Raw genomic sequence first — 14511 nt, 5'->3', positions numbered from 1 at the left:
GGATGGACCGTATCTACAAAAGCAATGGTCCCAGAAACAACTGTTTAACCAGCACGTTACATTTCTCCACACTATTTCTCTCGCCACCCCGCCCCTCACTTAATAATGACTGCACTCGTCGGAAGATTTTGAAAATATGCAGCACAATGCGTAATGTGAGAATGGTTAAAGGTGTGAAGCTGAATTCAAATGAGGCATTTCCTGTTGAGAAAGTTGGTAACTGTAGAGCATCTGTTATCTATGAGCCCTCTCATTTTCGTGTCTGAGAGAGTCCACACATGCGGAAGTAAGGCAAGGGTCAGGAGGTCTAGAGGATCTGAGGAGAATTTCATTTCACCCACAGGGTGGTGTGTATCTGAAACTCAGGGATAGAAAGGGTGGGAGAGGCAGGGACCATCGCAACATCTCAGAAGTACTGAGATGATCACTTGAAACGCCATAACAGACAGAGACCAAGGATTAGAACAATGGGGATTGGTGAGCACTGTAACCTGCACAGCCCCTTTCCACACTGTCATCCTCTATTTCTGTTGTGGTCATTTGCAGTCTGCAGCTGTCCCTTTGTACTTTAGGCATTGATGGAGGACAGGACCAGTTTCTTGTTTTGTATTTTCACGGAGTGGGGCGATTCCTGAGCACCACAAGAAAATCCTGAATCACGGATGTCCAGGTGTTTTCCCATCTGGTGCACTGCACGGAATACTGCGACCCTGTCGGGAGTCTCCCATTCACTTCATGTTGGTGCTTTCCTGCTGTATTGCTCAGACACAGTTCGGTGACCAGCTAATTGCTTAGAGGTGCATCTTTAGGGTCAGTACCACTCAGTGAGATTGCTGTATAAAAGCTGCTTTCAATTATCCTTCTGTTTCTGTCTCAGGGATCACTCTGAGTCCGTAGAAGTCTATGTGTTACCTGGTGCTCTTTGCAGGTGACAAACTGAGAGATTATGCGGTTGCTTTTGCTGAAGTTGCAGCAACTATAATATTGGCGGTCCACCCTTGGTGCTTTGTGGTATTTCAGTGGTGAGAATACAACGTGATCATGATAGAGATGACAACATACCCGCGATATTTCCTCTGGTTCGATAGCATTTATGTTTAGATGGTGTGAATTGACTCTGCGATTGGAAAATGTTTGTTAACTGTTCCTCAGTGTGTTAATATTTACGTAGTTAACCGATAACAGCTTGTCACTCGGGTTAACAGGACAGTGCACTTGTGCATCCTGGAGTCTCCATGTGCTACTGCAGAGGACTGTGTTCTTTACAGTCAGAAAGAACGGGTACACTTACTGCATTCCGAATGTGTCAGATCATATTTCAAAGCAAATCTTTAACCAATCAATGTCAGCTTGCTAGTTTTTTAAAAGGCTTGGCAGTGAGTTGTTATTTATCATTTTCCATGACAATACCCCTGCTAGAATTCAGAATCCACTTGCCAAACAATAAGCCCTTTCTTCTGGATAAGTTGTTTTCTATTTGCATTGGTATTTATTGTGAATTGGCCTTCAGGGTACAAGATCGGAAGTTGTCACAAATTCCCAAAATAACTAACCTATTGAATTTATGTGCGAAAACATTGAATCTGATCTGATTTGCCCGGCCTGCTGCCACATTCCCAATTCCCCCGGCATGAGTGTCGACCGAGTAACTCAGTGATTTCCCGTTCTTATAACGGAGGTGCTTATAATGCACATTGACTTCAAAAAAGGACTTAAATTCTAAATAAAATCTTTTTTTCCGGAACACCCAACTTCATCTATTATCCCCGTTTATATTTTGAGTTTGCAGCAGTCTCAGCACATTGTGATGGAGAGAGCAGTTACACTAAATATCAAAAGAACAGGCTGACCAATCATCATTCTAACAGGTTGTAATTCTTTGTAATCGGAAGTGAAACGTTGAAATGGTCGCAAATAATATCCCAACAAGGCTTTCACTAAGGGACACAGGATCTTGATGTCTTGATGTGTACCACAGAGTAAATTAATTGATGCAGAGCAAACTTTGCAGTAGTTATTTAGACAGACAAATGGTCCAGGAATTAATTCTGTTTGCAAGTGAAACAAATTCTGTTTTAATTCAACAGAACACAAATACTTTCAAATTAAATATAGACCAAAGCCAATTATTTCAACACGAAGTAACATAGCATTTTATTGGAATAAAGATAGGTGTACATCAAGAAACAAGTATACAATCTGTTCATGCAATTGGGAATGTTCGTGAATATTGTCACAGACGAACTCCTGTAAAGCTGTACACATTTCCGGACGTCATACTCTGAATTAGACGCTAATTAACTGAAAAGAGAAGACATTCTTGAGAGTGAGTAATCCCTACACTGCTTCTATTGCAACACGCTCCTCTTTCAGCCTCCAGGGATTGAGTAAAAAGAACAAGATCACACAGTCCTACAGTCCTACTGTAGTCCTGCAGAAATGCTACAGTGTCAAAAGTGCTACCTTTCAAAAGGGATATTGAACTGAGATGCTATCTATCTACGTTGATGAATGTAAAATTTCCCATGGAACTTTTAAGTGAACGGAATGATCAGAGAGTTATCATTGGTTTCCTTGTCAATAGCATAGCTTTCAAACAACAATCTCCAAAACAGGTTATTGGATCATTATGAGGCTGCTGCTTGTTTCAGTTAGGTGAGCTTGCATTGGCATCCTCCTGTCTTAAACGGCAACATGCTTCCATTTCAAGTCGTGCAATGGGCGGCAAAGCATGGTCAGATGTCAAGTGGTTGATTACACATAACACTCCAATGCCAAAGCCTTGATTTCATTCAGAAACATATAGCATTTTTCCTCTGATCATTTTTATAATTCCTAAAATTGAATATGCTTCGGAAATTTTAGAAACTGTCAGGACCGTGGACTCTAATAATTCGCTCCGTATTGGAATTGTTAACTCTCACACAGCATCACACACTGGGAGTTTACACTCTCACTGCAACACACACTGGGGCTACACACTCTCGCACTGCACAACACGCTGGGATTGCAAACTCTTACAATGCGCCACAAACACGAGAACCAGTAATAAAGCATTGTTCTTACTAGTTTGATATTGGTGTTGTATCAGGTTCACTGCCTATCTGCAGCAGTAAGCTTTGCAAATGTGACCACATCTTGCTGAATATTTCCATTGCTTCCCAACCGGGAAGGAAGTGGGAAATCGGAATCAAAGCGTCTTTGGGTACTGTATTCTGTGGGGAGAAACAGATTATAGGTTACTGATTAGACAGATATCTTAGCAATAACTTGCATTTATAAAGTACAGTTAACCTAATATAATAAGACAAGCTTTCACAGGAGCATTCGGAAATTACACGATAGAGTGATTTTAGGCCGTGCGGCCAATACCTTGTTCAGAGAGAAAGGTTTGAAATAGCATCTAGAAAGAGAAAACTGAAGAGGTTCCTGGAAGTGGAAATCGAATAGTGCACGGAATGAGAATTCAAGCTGAGGAAGCAGAAACATTTCGGGAGGGGAATCAATATTTACAGCTTTAGTAACTGTGGTCAAAACCAGCAAGTATACAGTAATTAAAATCAAGGTTACTCCATGAGCCAGAATTAAAGGAACCTGGCGGGGCTGGATACGATTACAGAGCAAGATCCGTGAGCAGATGGAGGCTTTTGAAGGCAAAGACGAATGTTTTAAAATGGCCAGTGCTTAAATAGAACCAGTGAAAGTCAGAGCACACAACAGTGTTGGATGAAGGGGACTTGGTGAGAGAATGCGTATGGGAGATTTAAATAGCCTCAAGGGTTCCCGAAGTGTTTGTTGGAATAATGAAAGGCACATATTTCAAAGCTGTGGCTGTGCACTGTGGGGGTAGGGTCATGCAATGTCACAAAGAAAGCAACGGTTACTCTTTGAGGTATCATGGCATCCAACTGTGGCATCATGGTTGGGAAGTGTCTGCGGTCACCCTTTTAATGGAAAGCAATGGTGTCCGCAGCCAGAAAATAAGGCATGCATTGGGTAGTGAAGGAAATGTCTTCAGAATTCCTAGTATTGAGTAGGAAGAAACTTCTGATTGACCAGCATAGAATATAAAAACCCAGGATGACCACTTATTCACAGTGTAGGAGCCAAAAGAGACTGTCTTGAGGCAATTTCAGGTACTGTTCGTTAGCAAATGCGAACTCGCCTCGTGTTTCTGAATGCAGATCTTAGGCAAAGTGAAACCAAGGATAGATGTGATCAGTTGTGTGGCAGGCATGGAAACGTGAGTGATAGGACATGCGTATGCAGCTTTGTGCAGTGTTTGGCAAGCATTTATGAGGTGACAGAACATTCCAGGTCTTTGTCTTGGAAAAGGATGTCAGAGGTTGCGAAATAACATGGGCAGTGAGGGGAAGGGAAAATCTGGGAGGATGGCAGTCATCACTGCGAAGACCTTCAGAGAGAATGAAAGAAGGCTGAAAAATATCTGCTGGAGTTGGGGCGGGTTGTCAGCGGGAAGAGGGTGTTGACAGTGGGAAATGGGGAAGCTTAGTGGTAACTGGTTTTAATAGAAATCCGGTCCAGGGAGCAGGAAGTGGCTCTCCTGGGTCGGATGAGCTCAGAGAAAATCTGCGGGAGATAGGACAGAAAATCGTGAATGATACCAGTTGAAGGTTGAAGGAGAGGGAAATACGAGAGCATGCTTGGCTCAATTGGCCGTGGAGAAGCAGAAACATGCCTGAGCAACTGATCAGATGGTGTGACTCTTATTGACAAAGGCGCCCAAGCGTTCCTGGCACTTTCTCTGTGCGAGTCAACGAGAATCATGCTCCAGAAATCGGTGTGAGTTCAGTTTTGCTAAACACTCATCTCAAAGCAAAACAGTTGAGGTATCAGAGATTCCGCCCACGCCTCCCTCCTCTCTCAATTAGATACTGATCTATATTGGTCCTTTGAACTACACAGTGCCTCTACAGCAGGCAACAAGAATTATAACTGCTGAAACGTCTGATCCCCAGACACCAAGTCTTTTTGTTACTGTTCGGGGAAGAGGTGTTCCACTGAAATTGCAGCTTCGTACATCCCCTGTAATTACACGAACTCCAATCAATTTTCAGTAGTGCAAATCTGTGGAAAAGCTCCTGGCTGTGTATGCTATTTAAAGAGGTAGCAGTACACAGGACGCAATAGGCACGACATTGTTTCAAGTCCAGGACCCTTCTGCAATATTTTGTAATTAAAATTACTCTCACATATGTAGTTGTTGCTCGTAGATGTTCTATAAACACACGGTTGATTGTGTTAGACAGCACCAGCAAACATTGCTGAGGGTTAACTCACCCAGCGCGGCGCCGTCGCCGCTGCTCGGTCTCAGTTTGGAAAAATCCTCGGGACCAGGATCCAGCAGCAAGTGACTGTCCCGCGTGTCATTAGTTTCAGTCTCAATATCATCATAATTGCCTGCAAACGGACCCACAATGAACCAGGGATTTTCATTGAAAACGAACACTTAGCACCAAACAATGTACAATTATGGATCAATCTAGGAGGAATTTGTAAGGCGGGGAAATTAATGAGATGAGAGGGCCACAACTTAGTTTTAAAATCCCATTCCACTGAATCACTGAAGCTGTGCATACATTTAGCCGAGCTATTAATTGTAACAGTCAGATCACTCTCTGGCACTGCTGGTTCTGGGCAGCACCATTCTATGGCGTGTGTAGCATTTTTTTGGTAGCAGATAACGTGAAGCATACATATATAAAAAGGATATTTGCAAATTGTGAAGACGCAAACCCGGAGTACTGGAGGAGTTTCCTTCAGGATTCGCTGGTCCAGGGTCATTATCACCCAAACCTTGGCTGGTGTAATATTCGATGTGATTGAGTGAGTCACGGGAAGAAGAAACTGTAAAACACAAAAAGCGGGTTGTGATTAGGATGTTCGGAGAAGGGAACCGAATCCATTTACAGGTCAGTTTGAGGCCAGACACGATTGAGGCAGAACATTTGTTGCAGTGTATCAAGGCTTGCATCATTTTGTCAGAGCAACAAAGGATAGGCAAAGTCATCTGGACTCAAAACATTGGTTTGCTCTCTCTCCATGGATGTTGAATGACCCGCTGTCGATCCTACCATTGAACTGACACCAACTCACACGGTACAGCTCGTTGCTAAAGCTAACACCTCCTATCTCAGCGCAGAGGATAATATCGGATCTGTGTTTTTTTTTCATATCGTGTCAGTGAACGGAGTTTGCTCCTGTGTCTTTTAAAAATCAACTGGCTGTCAAAGCGACCAGGGCTGTGTGATCACAAAATGTTGCAACGAGGATCATTTTTCCGATTCTTTCATCTTTCAGTTTAGAGACTGACCTTCCCCATCTAAGCCTTCCCTATGTCCAAAAGAATTGAAAGATCTACAGGTTTGAGTACCGTCATTGGCCTAAATATTGTGACGCACAATGCACATTGTAAAACTGGTTATCTGAGGACAGGCCCCGACAATGTTCACTCGGTGTGAGGGGTTGCCAAGTGTACCCAATCAGTGCATTGACCACTGAGCAACAGAAATTGGGAGGTGAAAGGGTGGAATTTTATACCTGAGCCATGTGTCTGAGCTGAATGCTTGCCCGCTGCAATATTCTCAATCTCTTCATAAATTCCTTGGTATAAACCAGCAGTGGAATCCCAGTGGTCAGCAAGGGCAACTGTAGAAGGATGGAGGAAGGAGAGATTAACATTTTGTTGTATTGCATGCAGGGTTAACAAGAAAGCTGTGCTCACAGGCACCATAACATGAAGTGACGCTCTTCCTGTACGGTGGCAAATGCAGTGCCAACGTGTGTCTCGTTGAAGGGAGAGGTGCTTTGAAGTGCAGCTCTACTTTCTGTCTCTGAAGTGTCTGCTTGTAAATTCGTATCTCATAAATCTCTTCTTTACAATCAATCTTCACTTGATTTTACAATTTTATTGATGTTGGAGAGTTTCATGGAAGGAAACTTATTGTTACTTGTTTAAGACATGAGTTAGACTTCAGTTGGAGAAATGTTTACAACTGTTCTGGGCAGCATATTATAGGATTGATGCAAATGCACTGGGAGAGAGTGTAGAAGAGGTTTATAAGATTTGTTCAACGAGAGGGAATTTCAGTTACGAGGATAGATTGAAGAAGTATGGATGATTTTCATGGAGATAAGAAAGATTCAAGGAAATTTGACAAAGGCTTTTAAAATCATGACGGGCTGAAGAGGGTAGTTAGGGACCCAACTCATAAAAATAGATCTCGACAACCAGAGAGCATAGCTTCAAAGAGTTTTGCAAAAGAAATATACGTAATGCAACAATAAATAGTTTGCCACAGCAAGTAACTTGAGTCTGGAATTCATTGCCTGATGTGTGCGAGGAAGCAGAGTCAACTGAGACATTCAAATGCATGGATAATTAATTCAAGCAGAACAGTTTGTCGGGTTAAGGGAGGAAAGGCAGGAGAATGGCACAAAAGTCATTCAGAGAACAGGATAGGCGAGGTTGGCTGGGCGGTGTCCTTCTGCACAGTAATAATCCTGTGATTCTCTGATATTACCGAAAGTGTCACTACTTTTCGAACAATGAATACAAGATATGTTGGAGTGATAGAAGGATATGTTCAAGGCCTGTTAACATTTGAGGGAAGTACAATTGTATATTTGTTTTAAAAATCATGCTGTTTGGGGCTTTGTCAGTCCCTTTATCACACAAATAAACTCGTCCCACTGAATCTTGTCAAATCTAAGTTCACTGCCAGGTCTTCAATTAATATTGTCCGTCACATACTTATCCTCACAAACATATTCCTTGACACACAAACGCACACATTCACTGACATACATATTCCCTGACACACAAACAGGTATAACGACAGCCACTCACAATAGGCAATAATCACGCAGATGCATCAAGAAGCACTCACACATAAATATACTAACACACGCGTAAGCACTCTCTCACAAACTTACACACACACACACACACACACATGCAAATACTCAAACACTCTCACACACTGTGATACATGGACGTTGCGTGACATCCTGGTATTCACTCAGAATAACGCAATAACACACTTACGCACACTCACGCACATTCAGATTACGCATGAAAGCACCGACACTCACAAACTCGCTCACCCAGATATTCATTTGCGAATCATTTGTGGGGAGACTGTACATTAATTAAATCGACTGAGCTCTGAGGATAGCATCAGTTAGTCAGGGACTTATTTTTGCTGTGTCTTGTCACTATAAGAAGTGCCATGTTTTCCACACTCATGAGAGGTGATATGTTCATGCTGGGATATGAAGGAAATGGTTGCGATTGAACGTTGAGTGAATTGGGGTATTCTGACGACACCCATAAGGAAGAGTAACTGAGAAGCAGATAATTGAACGCAAAGGCCAAAGAGTTCAATGAAAATTTCTGACCCATTGTCCCAAGTAACTTCTTCCGGTGTTCTATGTGTTGAATGAATGAGGACATTTTAAATCAGCTCCCAGTTCCAATGTCGCCTTTCAGTGACTCCAGAAATGCCCTGAACAAAACACGTGGCCAGAAACGGATTCATCTTGATTTCTAATAAGGTCAAATGATCTCTCTACGCCCCGGAGAAGTCTAATACTCTGTAGCCTTGTCAACACTGGAGTAGAATCAGGAACCTCGGAGAACCGTTGCTTGTTTGGGTGGAAGATTTGAACCTTACCTTTTATTTTTAACTTTCTCTGCCTTACAGCCAGTAGCGCGATTAACTCACAGAGTATCAGGGCAGCTAGGGTGATGCAAACAGCAGGAAGGATGGAACTGGTTTTATCTCCTTGTTCTAAATGGCAGGGTTACAGAAACAGTTAATACAGACATAGTCCACCTTGAACATGTCAAATGTCTCGCACGATTTGAAACTAATCTAAACATCAGAAATTAACAATCGCACGGTAATGTCAATAAGACGACTCTCACGAGTCAGAACTCCAACAGGAACAGGAGCAACAGTCTTAATTATAAATACCTGTAGATGTGGCCGGGGTAGGAGTCGATGACAAATCAGGCTCTGTGAAATGTATTGTAAAAATACTCATGAATGTCAAAAACTGAGATTTTACTTCAGAAAGACAACAGCTCATTACAATATGCAATAATACTTTAGATTAAACCTTAGTGAACAGTGGTTATTAAAACTTAGGACCCATTTGAAAACAAGACCCCCCAACAGCCAGAGACTTGCTGCACAAATCATAAAACTGGGAGAAAGCTTTGGCCATTTCACCATTGGTGAAGGGGGTGGGGGGGAGGGGGGTGGGTGGTCATGTCACATCCCAGAGAGGGCTCCACTACAAATCCTGAGCCATTTCTTCATACAGTTCCCCATTCAAGATTCAACCCAATCACTCAGTAGCGTCCCTACCGGAACAGATCACCCCAGCATCTTCCTTATGGTCACAGTCAGGCTGAGCTGAGAGTAAGGAAGGACAGTCGGACAGAAAAGATTCACTTCCCGTGCATTTCACTTCATCCAGCCAGATGACACCGTCAGCCTGGGCAAAAGTTGTTCCTCCTGAGGCCAATAGAGCGGGACCACATGCCAGTTGTCTGCAGACAACCCTGGCATCAGCCAGATCCCAGGAGTCATCACACACTGTGCCCCAAGTGTTGTTGTACAAGATCTCCACAGTCCCAATACAGTTGCTATTTCCTCCAACCAGGCGCAAATCAAATCCCGCTTCTGTCAAAGAAAAAGTCAATTTTATGTGACAGGGGAAGCTAGGAGTACAAGACAGGTCTTCAATCTGACAAAGTGGAGCAATTACCTGGTCTTTGATTGCAGTCATTTGAACTGTCGGGCTGCTTATTGCCTTTGTTGATTTCTGTGAATAAGATAAACGAACTGACTGTGTCAGAGGTTAAGGTTTAAAAGGACAAACCCCGCCCCCCCACCTCCCCCCACCCTGCCTCTTGAGAGATTTGCTGTGTTACCTGAACAAATCACGCCGGTATCTTCCAAGTGACTACAGTCGTGTTGTCCCCAGGGTTCTGACTGGCACTGCCAAAGGGCCGTCTCTTGGAAATTACACTCAACCTCATCCAACCAGATTTGTCCAGATCCCTGTTCGAAATACTTAATGTCTTGGGAAACGAGGTGGCCGCACTCTAACTGTTTACAGATAACTTGCGCGTCGTGGTCATCCAGATTTTCAGAGCACACGGTTCCCCAGGTCCCATTGTAGAACACTTCCACTCTCCCCTCGCAGCGATGCTTCCCATTCACCAGCCTCAGCTCTTTGTGTTCTGTTAATAAAATCAGAAATATCCGGGCAGTTCACTCGGGAAATAGGCTGTTTGTCGCAACGCAGCTGGGAGACATGTTGCACCGTTTGTGTTCACTGATCACCAGGACTTAATCAGAAAGCTCAACAGCGACAACTCAAGGCACAGAATCACAGATGTCTTACAGTGCAGAAATTGACGATTCGGTCCATTCTGCACTGGTTCCTCAAAGAAGCGTCATGACCTAGTAGCAATCTCCTGCTTTCCCCCACATCCGTGTACATTCTCAATATCCAGTAAACCACCTCATATACTCTTTGAATGCCTCAACTGGAATTGACTCCATCCTACTTTCAAGCAGTCCATTCTGCTAGTTGTATGAATATATTTTTCCTCACATCACACTTGCTACTTTTACAGGTCATTTTAAATCTATGCCTTCTCCTTCTTGCTACTGTTGTAAGCAGAGACAGCGTCTTCATATCCACTCTGATCAGCCCGCTCGGGATTTTGAAAACTTCTATCCAATCTCCCCTCGGCCTTCTTCTCTTTCCAAGCTATCTTCAACACGGAAGCTCTTTATTCCTAGAACTTTCTTCCAAATCGCTTCTGCACTGCCTCTAATGTATTATGGACCAGGCCAGACACCCTCAAAAAATTTCAAGAAAACGGTCCTTACTTTACTAGTTGTTTTCAGCAGGTATGAGGTCGATATTCTGGAGTGGTGCAGCTAGCTGAATCTCTACGTTTTACACAAAACAGAATTTCTTTGTAAGATTACCGAATGAAAGACAAGCAAAAGAGAACAGGTTAACGAATAACGTTAACTAATCGAATACCCAACAGATCATCTCAACTTTATGATGCTCTTCCAAATACTTGCGACAATCCTTATAAATAAGCCTTTGCAAAAAATGGTAAGGTCAAACACAGGCTCTTATAGGTGAAATATCAGAGGGAGGGAGGGTCAACATGGACCGCTTCTTCGGGTCCAGCAGCTTCACAACTGACTGACTGCTTGCCCTGAACAACCAGATTAAATCCAAACCAGAAAAAAGCTGAACTACGAGAACTTGCCACTCCCCTTTCATTGTACAAGATTTTCTTTAAACTTGAAAGCCTTGTAACTGCGGCAGTGTTTGTTAGCTATAATCAAATTGGCCCTAAAACCCTTACAAACTTTGAACACCTTTGAACCTGTAAAGTTTTTTTGATAAAGACGAAGCGTAACCTTGTTAAAGGAGCAGCATTGTCACAAATATCTTCACAATGTGTATAATGTGGCACGTACAACTGTGCACAATACTCCAGCTGATGCCTAACAAAGTATTTCTTCGAAGTTTAACATCACCACCTTGCTCTTGTACTCTAGGCCCCTATTAATAAATCTATGGACACAGTATGCTTTAACTGCTGTCTCGACCTGTCCTCCTTCCTTCAATGACTGTGCACATATGCACCCAGGTCCCTCTGCTTTTCAACCCCCTTCAAACGTGTGCCTCCTTTTTAAAATTTTAATTTCAATGTTCTTCCAGCTAAAATGCATTACCTCACACATCCCTGAACTGATTCTCGTCTGTCTCCTATTGGCCCACCATACCAACTTATCGGTACGTTTTTGGAGTTCTGCATTGTACTTCCCACAGTTTATAGTTCTTCAAAGTTTCATGTCACTTGTAAGCATTGACATTGTCCCCTGCACATCAAAATATTGATTAAAAACTCGGAAAGCCATGCATTCTTATGCAGTTCCCGACAAACCTTTGTCTACCCAAATAATATCCATTTCCCATTTCTCTCTTTTTGCTAACAATCTGCCAATTTTGTTGCTCCAGTCGCTTTTATGACAAGGCCTACATATTTTCTCACATGTCTAAATATCCTTTGAAATCAATTGTAAAATATTAGTATCATCAAGTATTTCTGTTACTTCTTCAAATGAAAACTTCAGCCAGTCAGCCACGTATGATTCCCTTTCAGAAACACATTCTGTCTATTCCTACAGATATAGAAATTCATAATTAAGAAGAATTTCCAAACCCTTTCAGGCATCTCTTTGAATTCCTGGACCAAGTTGAATGAATAGAGTTCAGAAATGACTGACAAGGTTGTTTCCAGGGTTGAAGTGTTTGGGAGAGCCTGAATAGGCTGCAGCTGTTATTCCTAGAGTGAGGGGGGCTGAGGGGTGACCTTATAGAGTTTCACAAAATAATGACGGGCATAAATAGGGTAAATTGGGACATTTCCCTGGGGTAGGGGAAGCCAAAACTAGAGGGCATAGGTTTAAGGTGAGAGGGAAAAGTTTTAAAAGCGATGAAAGGGGCAACGTTTATCACACAAAGGATGGTGCATTCATGGAATGAGCTACCAGAGGAAATGGTGGAGGGTGGCATAATTGCAACATTTAAAATGCATCTGGGTGAGAAGATGAACAGGAATGATTCAGAGGGATATGGGCCAAATACTGGCAAATGGGACAAGATCTGGTCGGCATCAACGAGTTGGACTGAGTAGTGTGTTTTCATGCTGCATATCTCTGTAGCTCAATGTGAATTAAGTAATTGTAAAATTTCACTCTATTTGAATTTTTTAAAACATTTCGCAAGTTATTATAAAGTCAAAAACTGACTGTATCAAACCAGGAGATAGGTAGAATTTTGCTGTAAAATCTTTCTGCAAACAGAAAGTCGGTGGAAACGGTAGGTACAGAAAAGTTGGGAACTTATGTTCCAAGGGAATTGTTTCTGATATCATTACTGCTGATCGTGCATATTGACTATTCAACTTTGGATTCCAAAGTGCAATTTTAAAATTTATTGCCGATGGCAAATTTGTTGATGATAGGGAAGTGATAGTGGTGGTAGTATTTGTAATGATGCTTGTTAAGAGTGTGGGTACTTATGTTGACAGTTTAAATACAGCAAATAGGGGAATATAATTTTTAAAGAGAGCAATCACACTCAAGATTGGTTTGCACTTGAAGCCACACGGAATGCATGACGTGTTGGTTAAGTCAGATGGGATTCATGTAGTTATGGAAGGATGTTTTTCTGACTGGAGATCTGTGACCAGCCATGTTCCACAAGGGTGACTGTTTACTTCACATATATATGTAAATGATTAGAATGAAAATATAAGTGGTATAATTAATAATTTGCAGATGACACCAAAATTGGTGAAGTCATGGATAGTGAGGAAGGTTATCAAGGTATAATGTAGGTCAGTTAGAAAGTTCTAGAGAAATGGTGTTTAGTCTGAACAAGTGCGAGGTGATGCATTTTGGGACGTCAAATGCAAAAAGGAATTACACAGTAAATGGCAGGATCTTTAGGAACATTGATAGACATAGTCCTGTGGGGTGTAATTCTATAGCTGTCTGAAAGTGATAACACAAATGGATAAAATGAGAAAGAAGGAATATAGTATGATTACCTGCATCCGTCAGGTTATTGAGTACAAAAGTTGACAAGTCATGTTGCAGCTGTATAAAGTTTTGGCTCGATCTCATTTGGAGCATTGTGTGTCATTCTCGTCACCACACAATAGGAAGGATGGAAAGGCTTTCAAGAGAATGCAGAAGAGGTTGCCTGGATTGGAATGTATTCGCTGGAATTTCCTTCCAGCGTATATACTCCAATCCAGGTAACCGCATCTGCATCCTCTCCATTGTTTTCGCAAAAGCATTGGAGGCTGAGGGGCGAATAGATCGAAGTATGTAAAATTATGAGAGGCATGGATTGGATGGTTAGTTGGAGCCATTTTCCCAGGATGAAAGCATCAAATATTATTTGGCACAGGATTAAGTTGAGCGAGAAATATTTAAAGGAGATGTGCAAGGCAAGTTGGTTACATAGAGAGACGGTGCTTGAAATGCGCTGCCAGGGGAAGTGGTGTAAATAGATACCATAATAACAATGTTTCAGAGGCGTTTAGACAAAGCATATGGACATGCACAGAATAGAGGGCTCTGGACCATGTGCAGGAAGATGGTATTAGTTTAAAATAGCAGCATGGTCCACACAGACATGAGTGTGAGGACAGAATGGTTGAAGACCATATTGTTGTGGTGTATTGTTCGATGATTATTCGGAAAAAGATTGATACTGTAAATCTAACTGAAGTGGTATGGGTTGCTAGGAAGCATAAAGATGCCACATAATTCTAGGGAAATTAAAATCTTAATATTGAGAAGGAGCAAAGAGATCTCGATATAAACAAGCACCAATTATTTCAAGAGTAGACGGATCCAGATTTCA

General features: G+C 42.2%; 1 protein-coding gene across 1 annotated transcript in view; it reads right to left on the bottom strand.

Annotated features, from left to right (window-relative positions):
* Positions 1-2162: 2162 nt before the first annotated feature.
* Positions 2163-14511, bottom strand: part of LOC140459560 (scavenger receptor cysteine-rich domain-containing protein DMBT1-like) — a 48740-nt gene continuing 36391 nt past the window's right edge. Inside the window, exons 10-19 of the mRNA XM_072553806.1 lie at positions 9965-10276; positions 9799-9855; positions 9396-9713; positions 9000-9041; positions 8697-8813; positions 6562-6669; positions 5758-5868; positions 5302-5421; positions 3067-3215; positions 2163-2301 (exon numbers count right to left, since the gene is read on the bottom strand). Of these exons, the coding sequence (XP_072409907.1) occupies positions 3094-3215; positions 5302-5421; positions 5758-5868; positions 6562-6669; positions 8697-8813; positions 9000-9041; positions 9396-9713; positions 9799-9855; positions 9965-10276 (1307 nt within the window). The 3' untranslated portion in view covers positions 2163-2301; positions 3067-3093. The remainder of the gene's footprint in view (positions 2302-3066; positions 3216-5301; positions 5422-5757; positions 5869-6561; positions 6670-8696; positions 8814-8999; positions 9042-9395; positions 9714-9798; positions 9856-9964; positions 10277-14511) is intronic.

Source organism: Chiloscyllium punctatum, chromosome 35 (genome assembly GCF_047496795.1).
Source record: "Chiloscyllium punctatum isolate Juve2018m chromosome 35, sChiPun1.3, whole genome shotgun sequence".
Lineage (NCBI taxonomy): Eukaryota > Metazoa > Chordata > Chondrichthyes > Orectolobiformes > Hemiscylliidae > Chiloscyllium > Chiloscyllium punctatum.
The sequence above is the reverse complement of the archived record's forward strand: the minus strand, read 5'-3'. Positions and strand labels throughout refer to the sequence as shown.